At 43.0% G+C, this 10,328-nt stretch overlaps 1 protein-coding gene across 1 annotated transcript; it reads left to right on the forward strand.

Annotated features, from left to right (window-relative positions):
* The first annotated feature begins 8,781 nt into the window (after nt 1-8,781).
* LOC308618063 (small integral membrane protein 30-like) lies at nt 8,782-9,830 on the forward strand. Its single transcript, XM_081235455.1, has one exon. The coding sequence runs from the start codon at nt 8,971-8,973 to the stop codon at nt 9,148-9,150; it is 180 nt and encodes a 59-aa protein (XP_081091581.1). The 5' UTR covers nt 8,782-8,970; the 3' UTR covers nt 9,151-9,830.
* The last annotated feature ends 498 nt before the right edge of the window (nt 9,831-10,328 follow it).

Genomic DNA, 10,328 nt, shown 5'->3' on the forward strand with positions numbered 1-10,328 from the left:
GTGGTAGATATGTTTATGGCATAAATTGTGGTGATGGTTTTAGGGGTATCTACTTATCTCCAAACTCATCAGTTGTAGACATTAAATATGTTCAGCTTTTCATATGTCAATCAGACCTCAATAATGTGTTTTTAAAGCAAATAATAATAATAATATACACATTTAAAATTTTTAATAAATAAAATGAAAAATAGTCTATAATTATCCGCACAGAGAGCCTAACTCCATTTTACAACTAAAGTAATTTTTGCACACTTTGAATATACACTGAATTTTCAGGAACAGCAACAATGCTGTAAATTAAGGGACAGCTGTACCCTGTTTTGTCAGAAGTTTTTTCGAGGGTTTATTTCAAAAAGTATGTCACTGGGCTTCCCTGGTGGCGCAGTGGTTGAGAATCTGCCTGTCAATGCAGGGGACACGGGTTCGAGCCCTGGTCTGGGAAGATCCCACATGCCACGGAGCAACTGGGCCCATGAGCCACAACTACTGAGCCTGCACGTCTGGAGCCTGTGCTCCACAACAAGAGAGGCCGCGATAGTGAGAGGCCCACGCATCGCGATGAAGAGTGACCCCCGCTCGCCACAACTAGAGAAAGCCCTCGCACAGAAACGAAGACGCAACACAGCCCTAAATAAATAAATAAATAAATAAATAAAACCCTGAAAAACAAACAAACAAACAAAAAAAGTATGTCACTAATGACAGTGCCATTTACAGGAATTGTCAACACATGACACCCCAATATCAGTCTGTGTTCAAAGTCGTCGCTTTCACAGTGATTCAAGTTCAAGCATAGACCTACTTCATTATATCCTCTAGCCAGGGGTCCCCAACCCCCAGGCCCGCGGATCACGACCAGTCCACAGCCTGCAGCAGAAGGTGAGCGGCAGGCGAGCAAGAGAAGCTTCATCTGCCACTCCCCATCGCTCCCCATGGCTCAAATCACTGCCTAAACCATCCGCCCAAACCTCCCAACCCCCCAACCCAGGTCCGTGGAAAAACTGTCTTCCATGAAACCGGTCCCTGGTGCCAAAAATGTTGGGGACCACTGCTCTAGTGTAGTAATGTCCCAAGTACTTAAACGTTGAAATGTATGTTTTATTTTAAGTTTCTTTCATTTTATTTCTCCTTTATATTCAGAGAAAGCATTATATTGGGGAGTTTTTTGTTGGTTTTTGTTTTTATGTAGGTTGGTTGTATGTATCTTTTTTTTTAGTAGATCTTTATTGGAGTATAATTGCTTCACAATACCGTGTTAGTTTCTGTTGTACAACAAAGTGAATCAGCCATATGCATACCTATATCCCCATATCCCCTCCCTCTTGAGCCTCCCTCCCACCCTCCCTATCCCACCCCTCTAGGTCATCACAAAGCACCAGAGCTGATCTCCCTGTGCTATGCTGCTGCTTCCCACTAGCTAGCTATTTTACATTCGGTAGTATAATATGTTGATGCTATTCTCACTGGGCCCCAGCTTCGCCCTCCCCATGTACTCAAGTCCATTCTCTATGTCTGCATCTTTATTTCTGTCCTGCCACTAGGTTCATCAGTACCATTTTTTTTTAGATTCCATATATATATGCGTTAGCACACGGTATTTGTTTTTCTCTGACTTACTTCACTCTGTATGACAGATTCTAGGTCCATCCACCTCACTACAAATAACTCAATTTCGATTCTTTTTATGGCTGAGTAATATTCCATTGCATATATGTGCCACATCTCCTGTATCTTCTTTAATTTCAGGATAATAAGGGGGACTTTGCAAAGTAACAGTTATAAAGAGGGCTTTCAAACAAATTGTTAGAAATGTATAAGTTAATCAGGGAAATGTGAACACAGTGATGAGGGAATTATCATTAATAATCTTTAGATGTAATGTCATATTGGGGTTATTTTTTCTAACAAGAGTCTTTTATTTTAAAAGATTGCATGCAGATAAAATGCTATGATTTGCTTTGAAATAATCAGGGTAGTGGAGTGAGTCAGGTAGAGATGAAACAAGACTCACCACGGATCAATAATTGTTGAGGCTGAGTGATGGGTACATCGGGCTTGTTTTAGTGTTATCTCAACTGCTGTAAATGTTTGCAATTTTTGGTAATAGAAAGGTTGAGTTAAAGGAAAAGGGAGCCTACTGGGTCCAATGAGGTTGAACACCACTGGTTGATAGTGAATTGTATATTCGGTTTTCTTCAGGGCTTAGCCTTTTGAAGTTTAAAAAAAAAGAATTGACTCTTTTGTCTATGTTCTTTTGTATCTTCCTTCAATGAAAGTGGCAAACTGTGCAGGAAGGGGGCGAAAGGTCACTTGGAGAAGGGTGGGGACAGTAGGGGTAGGGGAGACTGGGGAGAGTTTTGGGGGTGGGGAAGGAAACCTTGAAAGATATCCATTGTCCCACTGCACCACCTCTCAGCATCTTCAACGCCCTCCCTTGTTGACTGCAGCAACCTCACTGAGTATGAAGTATTTCAGACCAGCAGCTCTGTGGACAGGTGCGGAGGATCGGCCCCTGTTCCACTCCCAGCCAGACCTCCTCTGGCCCCCAGATTTCTCTTCCTCTCCACTTGTTTCTAATTCTGATTCTCAAAGATGGAACCTACTCTGGGTGCGGGATTCGTTAAGGAGCATGTCCTAGGTTCTAGGCTACAAGCTGGAGGGGACAGGGAACAAGCCAGATGACACCTGCGAACCCCAGTCTGGTAGAGGCCATGTGTGTGCTAAGAAGCTGCTCATGATGGTACACAAAGCAGAAACACTGTCTCCTCAGGTTCTAAGGCTCCGTAAAATTGTAAATATGATGCAAAATTTTTGTACAGAACAACCCTTGCAAGGAGCTCCTGCAGGTGTCCCACTTCCTCCAGAGCCAAAACTGAATTCAATGTAATTCAGTGACTCTTTACCGAATACCTACCCTGTAGGTAAGGCACGTTCTGGCACTGCCTTTTGGAAATATTCTTCCCAAGACCCACCTGTTTTAATTTTCTCCTAGCTCTCATTGCTGTGATCCTTCTCATTTGTGTTATTTGTGTTTCAGCAACTCCTATCCCAGTCAGATCAACATTTAGAGCTGTCTCCAGCCTAACAGAGCTGCCTGCATTCCAGACAATGTCTGGTTCATTTCAAAGTAACATATTATAAAATAAATAGCTAGTGGGAAGCAGCTGCATAGCACAGGGAGATCAGCTCAGTGTCTTGGGACCACGTAGAGGGGTGGGATAGGGAGGGTGGGAGGGAGATGCAAGAGGGAGGGGTTATGGGGATATATGTATACGTACAGCTGATTCACTTTGTTATACAGCAGAAACTAACACACCACTGTAAAGCAATTATACTCCAATAAAGATGTTAAAAAAGTAAAATAAAATCAGTCAAAAAAAACAAAAAACAAAGTAACATTTTAAAAACACTTTCATTAAAACCAGATTTGCAAAACAAACAAATAAACAAAAAAACCCAGAGCAATGTACACCGCCCCCTTCTTTGCCCAGAGACTCATCCTCCCGAGGGCTCCGCAATGGCTCCAGGATCTCCATGCCTGGAGGGAAGAGTCCTGGCGGGCGTCATGACACTGGCGCTTCTTCAGTTGCCCCTCTCAGGGGTATTTGCATTTTGAAAGAGACCGACAGTACCTTGATCCCTCCGGCTTCTCCAGCTTATAACCCTCTCCTGGCCTCACTTTCTTCCTTCCCCAGGACAGCGTCCAGGGGCGGTTATAAGAACCACCTCCTCCTTTGTTTCCTGCCCTTCCATCTCACCTGCCCAGCAAAACCCAGCCCCTAATCAGCCCCACTATTTGCCTAAAGCCTGAGCGGCTCCAAGTCAAGGTCTCCCCGTCCTGGTCTGCCCTCCGTACCCTGCTGCATCAGCAGCTTCCCTCAGCCGCTCCTCTCAGCCAAAAGCCTCACCTTCCTAGTGGAGAAGATGGAGCGAATCAGGAGCCAACAGGTTCAAAGCCTGGCCTCCCCACCGGCACAGCCAGCCAGACGTGAGGTTCTCTTCTTCCTGCACAAGGCCAGCTGCCTCCCAAACCTGGGTCTGAAGCCCTCGCCTCCAGGACCCTTCCCTGGATGCATCCTTCCCATCGCCGACTGCACTGCAGGTTCCAGGCCCCCCGTGCCCTTCCCCGAGCTCCTCTCGTGTCCTCTCTCCTCAGCCTGACCCCCCCACTGGCTTTCACTTCTTTGCTTCCATTTACGCTTAAACCTGGTTTCTGCCCTATCACCTTGCAGAACTGCTTGCACAAAGCATGCCGTGGCCTCGACGGCCGCATCCCCGTCCAGGCCTCATGGATAACAGAGCGGAATTTTTTCCACGTTTCCTGTTGCCCTTGCTGCAGGGCCCCCTCACATCTCCGTACCTGGCCACCTCTGACGCGTCCTCCCACACTTGACTAACATTGCCTTCTGAAAGCTTGCCCTGGACCCCAGGTTCGCCTGTGTGCCCCTCCTCTGGCCCTCACAGAACTGGCGCTCACCCCCATCTTGACATTTATTATATGTTAAACGTATTTCCTGGAAGGCAAGGACCAGGTCTCCTTCACCTGCGTTCCTTCAGGGCCCAGCCCAGGGTCCGGCACAAGGGAAGCCAGGCATCTGCTGCACTGAGCCGAATGTCTGAAGGTGACATTTCCCCAAATGCCCTGGCTTGCTCTGGACACTTAATGGTGACACAGTCTCAAGTGTCTGTCAAAGCTGGATATTCACACTTTGAAACAGGCACATGTGAGGGGTCACCACAGGCTTCAGGAACCACCTCAAATCTGCGCTCAAGTGACGTTCCAGACAGCTTGAGTCCCCACCTCCACGTACACCTTCACCAAGGGTGTGCATGTGTGTTGAGGCAAGCTTGCTTAGCCCGCATTTGAGAGAGCAGCAAAGACCTATCAATTCCCTCTGCTTGTGCCTGAACAGTGCGATTGAGAGTTGACAATCGCATGTTCTATTTCCTCTGCCACCGTCAGGGGTCAAGGAGAGTGGGTAGACCCCATTCATGGACGGAAGAGCCTTCTCCTCTTCCTCTCTGAACGCTCTTAGCACCTTGCTTATTAGCCTCTTGCTCAGAAGAGGCATTCAGTAAATAAAATGAAATTTTAAATCAAAACTATGAACATTCACACCTCATTTTTTTTCTAGCAGCTGGAATTTTCAGGGAATAAAATCATACATATCTTCTAATTAGTGATTAATGAGAGACAGTTCACGATTCTTCCCTGCATTAAAATTGTACTTTAAAATGCAAAATTAGTCAACTCTTTCACTTGGGGAGCAGAGAGGCTTTCTGGAATCCGATCAAGTCCGCCTTCCTCAGTACATTTCCCTGCTAGCAATGCTCTTAGGAATCAAATGTGGTTTATTTCATTTTAAGTCGCTTCTTTTTTCAATTCAGGAAAATGAATGTTGGAGCCAGATAAGAAACTATAGTCTGCTTTCAAGAAGGTTACAAGAAAACTGCATCTTGCATTACTAATCCTTTATCTTCATGTTAACAAAAAGATTACTGACACATTTTTGAATGAAAGAAAATAAAATAGCAAATGCATCTTAGGAAATGTGTAACTTTCATGCGACACACAAATCAGTTGTTAAATATTTTTTAAATGAGGGAAAATGCATAATAAAAATTTTTTTAGAAGTAAAGAAACCAACTTTTGAGGATAGGAGAAAAAAAGAAAAGAAAACTAGTATTGGGAATCATCCTTTCACAGAATGCAGAATATGAATTAAATGATTGGACCTATAACTTCTTAATAGATAACATGTTTCTTAAAAATGATTTCATTGGCCCAAGTAAGTGTTGTTTTGCGAGGGGAAACATTTCAAAAGCTGTCTCTGTGCTTCTCTCCTGCAAGGCCAGACTCCATTTCCCAGAGTCCCTGAAGAAGATTCAGGAAGACTGAAGCCAGCCAGACATATTTATCCAAGACCCTCAAAAATAATATGTGAGACAGAGAGGCAACTCAAACCAATCAGCAGTGCTGACCAAACTCACCGCGCAGCATGGGGTCAGGAGAGGACCACCATTCTTGGCTGCACGGAGACCTGTCCTCACTCTCAGCCACAGGCTGGGAGCCTTCAGCAAGTTTCCTAACCTCTCTGTGCTCAGTCTTCTCCTCATTTGGGGGGGCGGGCAGCAGGGGAGCCATGCTGCACGGCATGAGGGATCTTAGTTCCCCGACCAAGGATGGAACCCGTGTCCCCTGCATCGGAAGCACAGAGTCTTAACCACTGGACCACCAGGGAAGTCCCATCCTCCTCCTTTATAAAATGGAGATAACAATATACCTACCTCAGAGAATTAAATGGTATTTGATAAATTAAATAAATAAATAAATATTGAGGAAACATAACTGCACATGACAAGAGATCGTTGCTATTTTTGAGCAAGGAAAAGAGAGCCTGAGAGGCACAGGTTACAGGGTGGAGGGAGGATGGAGGAGATGATGACACAAAACATGACACAAGCCACTGAAAGAATTCAGAAGATCTGGAGGGACATCTGGTTGAGTGTTTTTGTTTTTCTTTGAAAGTGATAAAAGATGCTTAGTTCCACTTTAAATGTCAGTTTTTCAGCAGTGGCATGATAATAACCTGGTAATAAGAAGAAACACTCATTGATATCAGAGTTGTTCTAAGTACTTTATACATCATCTCACTGGATCCCATAACAGCTCTAGGAGCTAGGTATTAATATTATCCCCAACCAGGATCTTCCCTGGCTGTCCAGTAGCTAAGACTCCGTGTTTCCACTGCAGGGGGCGTGGGTTTGATCCCTGGTCAGGGAACTAAGATCCCGTATGCCACAGGGCAAAACAAAAAAATATTATCCCCAACCAGAGGGTAGTAAGAATTCCTAAGTTTTGATTCTTATTAGAGATGGAAGAACTTACTTAGGTCTCCACCCCATGCAATATACCCATCCTTTTCCAGAGAACTCTGCATGGAAATATCAACTGTTCGTGCTGTTCTGAGGGATGGAAGGGGGAGGGTTGGTGGGGGGGAGGGGGGCAGTGGAAGTAACTACTCAAGGTCCTCCAGAGAAACAGAACCATCAGGATAACTCAAGCAGGCAGGAAGAAAACAAAAAAAGGGCGGGAGGGTACTAATCCTTCCTTCCTCTGCCCTTTTGTTCTATTTAGGCCCTCCATGGATTAGATGATGTCCACCCACATTGGGGAGGGCCATCTGCTTTACTGAATCTACTGATTCAAACACTAATCCAAAAATACCCTCACATACACACCCAGAAGTAATGTTTAATCTGGGCACCTTTTGCCTCAGTCAAATTGACACACCAAATTAACCATCATAGCAGTTGACTGGCAGAGCAGGATTGGGCATATCTGGGTCTCTAGTCGTGCTATCAACATATAGCACAAAATCTGAGCCATACCGCAAATATGACCAGAGCCTCACTAGGTTTACATTATAGAACGGGATATATATATTATTGGTTCTTTTGCTAGGTTACCAAGGCACAAGCCCATGTTCTTAAAGTCGTGGCACTTGCCACAAGCTCCCTAGGAGCAGCAATGCTTATCTCCCTCACTACCTGTGTAAACGCTGAAGCTTTACCCAAAATACTTTTTCAACTCCGGAGAAAATGCTTAGGAAATGAGCAACTAATCATCCTAATACTTCAGATGATGTTATCTTCTTCAATTATTTCCTTACAAAGACGTTCCCAAGGAAACCCCTGAGTGTTCATCATTTGAACTTACATATTGGAGAAAGGTTAAGAGGCCCTTTAATTCTAATTAAATAATTGGTAAACTCCAAGTAGAAAACAACAGTGGAAGAAAATGTATTATGTGTGAGGGAGACACTTAATGAAAAGAGTCCTCTGGAGAAAAAAATAAATAAAACAGGGCAAAGACTTGGGAAACTGAGAAGTTCTGTATAATAAATCACCTTATTTATTGGTCTTGCCAACCTCTTCCTCTGGAGACACCCCTTCCCTCGTTTAAGTGGACCTGGGGGTGGGGGGAGGGGCTGTCAATCACAAGACACTCCTTCCTCATCCCCAATCACGTAAGCATGGGCTTGACATCCAATCTGATCACTCAGAATTTCCACCCATCCCCCAACCCACAGCAATGATTGGGCATGCAACACAGACCAGACAATTAGATTCTTGACAAGGACTTTTCTGGTAGAGTCAGTAAGAAAGAATGTTGCTTGCCTTGGTGGTCGTAGTGATAGGAGGAAGTCAGATTGGGGTCTCCAGCACCCATCTCCCTTGCCTGAAAAGAGTAAAGGGAAAAACATGTCTATGAAAGAAAAGAAGAAAGCCCAGAGATAAACCTACGCACCTATGGTCACCTAATCTATGACAAAGGAGATCAGAATATACAGTGGAGCAAAGATAGTCTCTTCAATAAGTGGTCCTGGGAAAACTGGACAGGTACATGTAAAAGAATGAAATCAGAACACTCCCTAACACCATACACAAAAATAAACTCAAAATGGGTTAAAGAACTAAATGTAAGGTCAGACACTATAAAACTCTTAGAGGAAGACATAGGCAGAACACTCCTTGACATAAATCACAGCAAGATCTTTTTTGACCCACCTCCCAGAGTAATAAGAATAAAAACAGAAATAAACAAATGGGACCTAATTAAACTTAAAAACTTTTGCAGAAAAAAAAAAAAAAAACTTTTGCAGAGCAAAGGAAACCATAAACAAGACCAAAAGACAACCCTTAGAATGGGAGAAAATATTTGCAAACGAAGCAACTGACAAAGGATTAATCTCCAAAATATATAAACAGCTCAAGCAACTCAATATCAAAAAACAAACAACCCAATTAAAAAATGGGTGGGATTCCTGTAATGGCTGCTTCCTGAAAGGCGCTGTCACGTGGAACCTCTTAGCCTCAGCATCCTGAACTGATAGAATTAAACAAAAGCCGCTTTCTTTGGAACCTTCAGCCTTTAAGAACCGATCACCTCAAGATCTCAACATCATGATCTCAGTTTCAACACAATTGTTCCTAGTCCTCTTTTCATTGCTTCTGGTGCTGCCTGTTGTTGAAGCAGTAGAAGCCCGAGATGCAATCGCTCTCTTGTTAGGTGTGGTTCTCAGCATTACAGGCATTTGTGCTTGTTTGGGGGTATATGCACGAAAGAGAAATGGACAGATGTGACTTTGAAGGGCCTCCTGAATCAAACCTTGCCCTGAAAACCTTTGTGCTATTGAGGTTCAGAACTGAGTTTTGGTGTCTGAAAGTTCTCAAGAAACAGTAAATAGGGTAGCTTCAGAGTCTTGGTTATTTCCCTATAAATAGGAACAAATTGATATATTATGTTAAATGGAAAACAAAACGTTTTCTTCACAACAAATAATGCACTGAAAAATGCCGTCTGTAATTTGCATTTGCTAGTTAGAAAGAAGGTCAAAGAAGTGAGATGGCTGAACTTTGCATAATATTTCATAGTTTCAGAATTCTCAATAAGAAGAAGAAAACTCTTGCCCAGAATCCTGGGAAATTGCCACTGTTTAGTTATAATCACTGCCTCCTGCATCACTGAGGAGTCTTTTCTCCATATTTTTAATGCATTTTTGTTTTGTTATCACCCAAGTTAATACTGTACCTAGATATTAAATACAGTTGGTCAAAAATTAAAACTTATCTCTTTGTGGGGGAAAAAGTTTAGAAAATGTATTCGATGTATCTAACGTTGAAATGGAGAAAAGATTTAATGTAAAAAAATACTTTATATTGACATTGAAATGGAGAAAAGATTTAATGTTTAACAAAAACAAAAGAATCTTTATAAACTGCTAACATCTCCATGGTGAGAAGTACTATATTAAATATAAACCCATTATGTAAAAAAAAAAAAAAAAAAAAAAAAGGGTGGAAGACCTAAATAGACATTTCTTCAAAGAAGATACACAGACTGCCAAAGAACACCTGAAAGGATAATCACTAATAATTAGAGAAATGCAAATCAAAACTACAATGAGGTATCACCTCACACTGGTCAGAATGGCCATCAAAAAAACCTACAAACAATAAATGCTGGAGAGGGTGTGGAGAAAAGGGAACCCTCCTGCACTGTTGGTGGGAATGTAAATTGATACAGCCACTATGGAGATCAGAATGGAGGTTCCTTAAAAAACTAAAAATAGAGCTACCATATGACCCAGCAATCCCACTACTGGGCATATACGCTGAGAAAACCATAATCCAAAAAGACACATGCACCCCAATGTTCACTGCAACACTATTTACAATAGCCAGGACATGGAAGCAACCTAAATGTCCGTCAACAGAGGAATGGATAAAGAAGATGAGGTACATATATACAATGGAATATT

The sequence above is a fragment of the Mesoplodon bidens genome (assembly GCF_964165515.1).
Source record: "Mesoplodon bidens genome assembly, chromosome: 5".
In the NCBI taxonomy this organism is placed as follows: domain Eukaryota; kingdom Metazoa; phylum Chordata; class Mammalia; order Artiodactyla; family Ziphiidae; genus Mesoplodon; species Mesoplodon bidens.

Excerpts from the sequence above, each read along its gene's own strand:
- LOC308618063 (XM_081235455.1), top strand. The coding sequence starts at position 8,971 with ATGATCTCAGTTTCAACACAATTGTTCCTAGTCCTCTTTTCATTGCTT.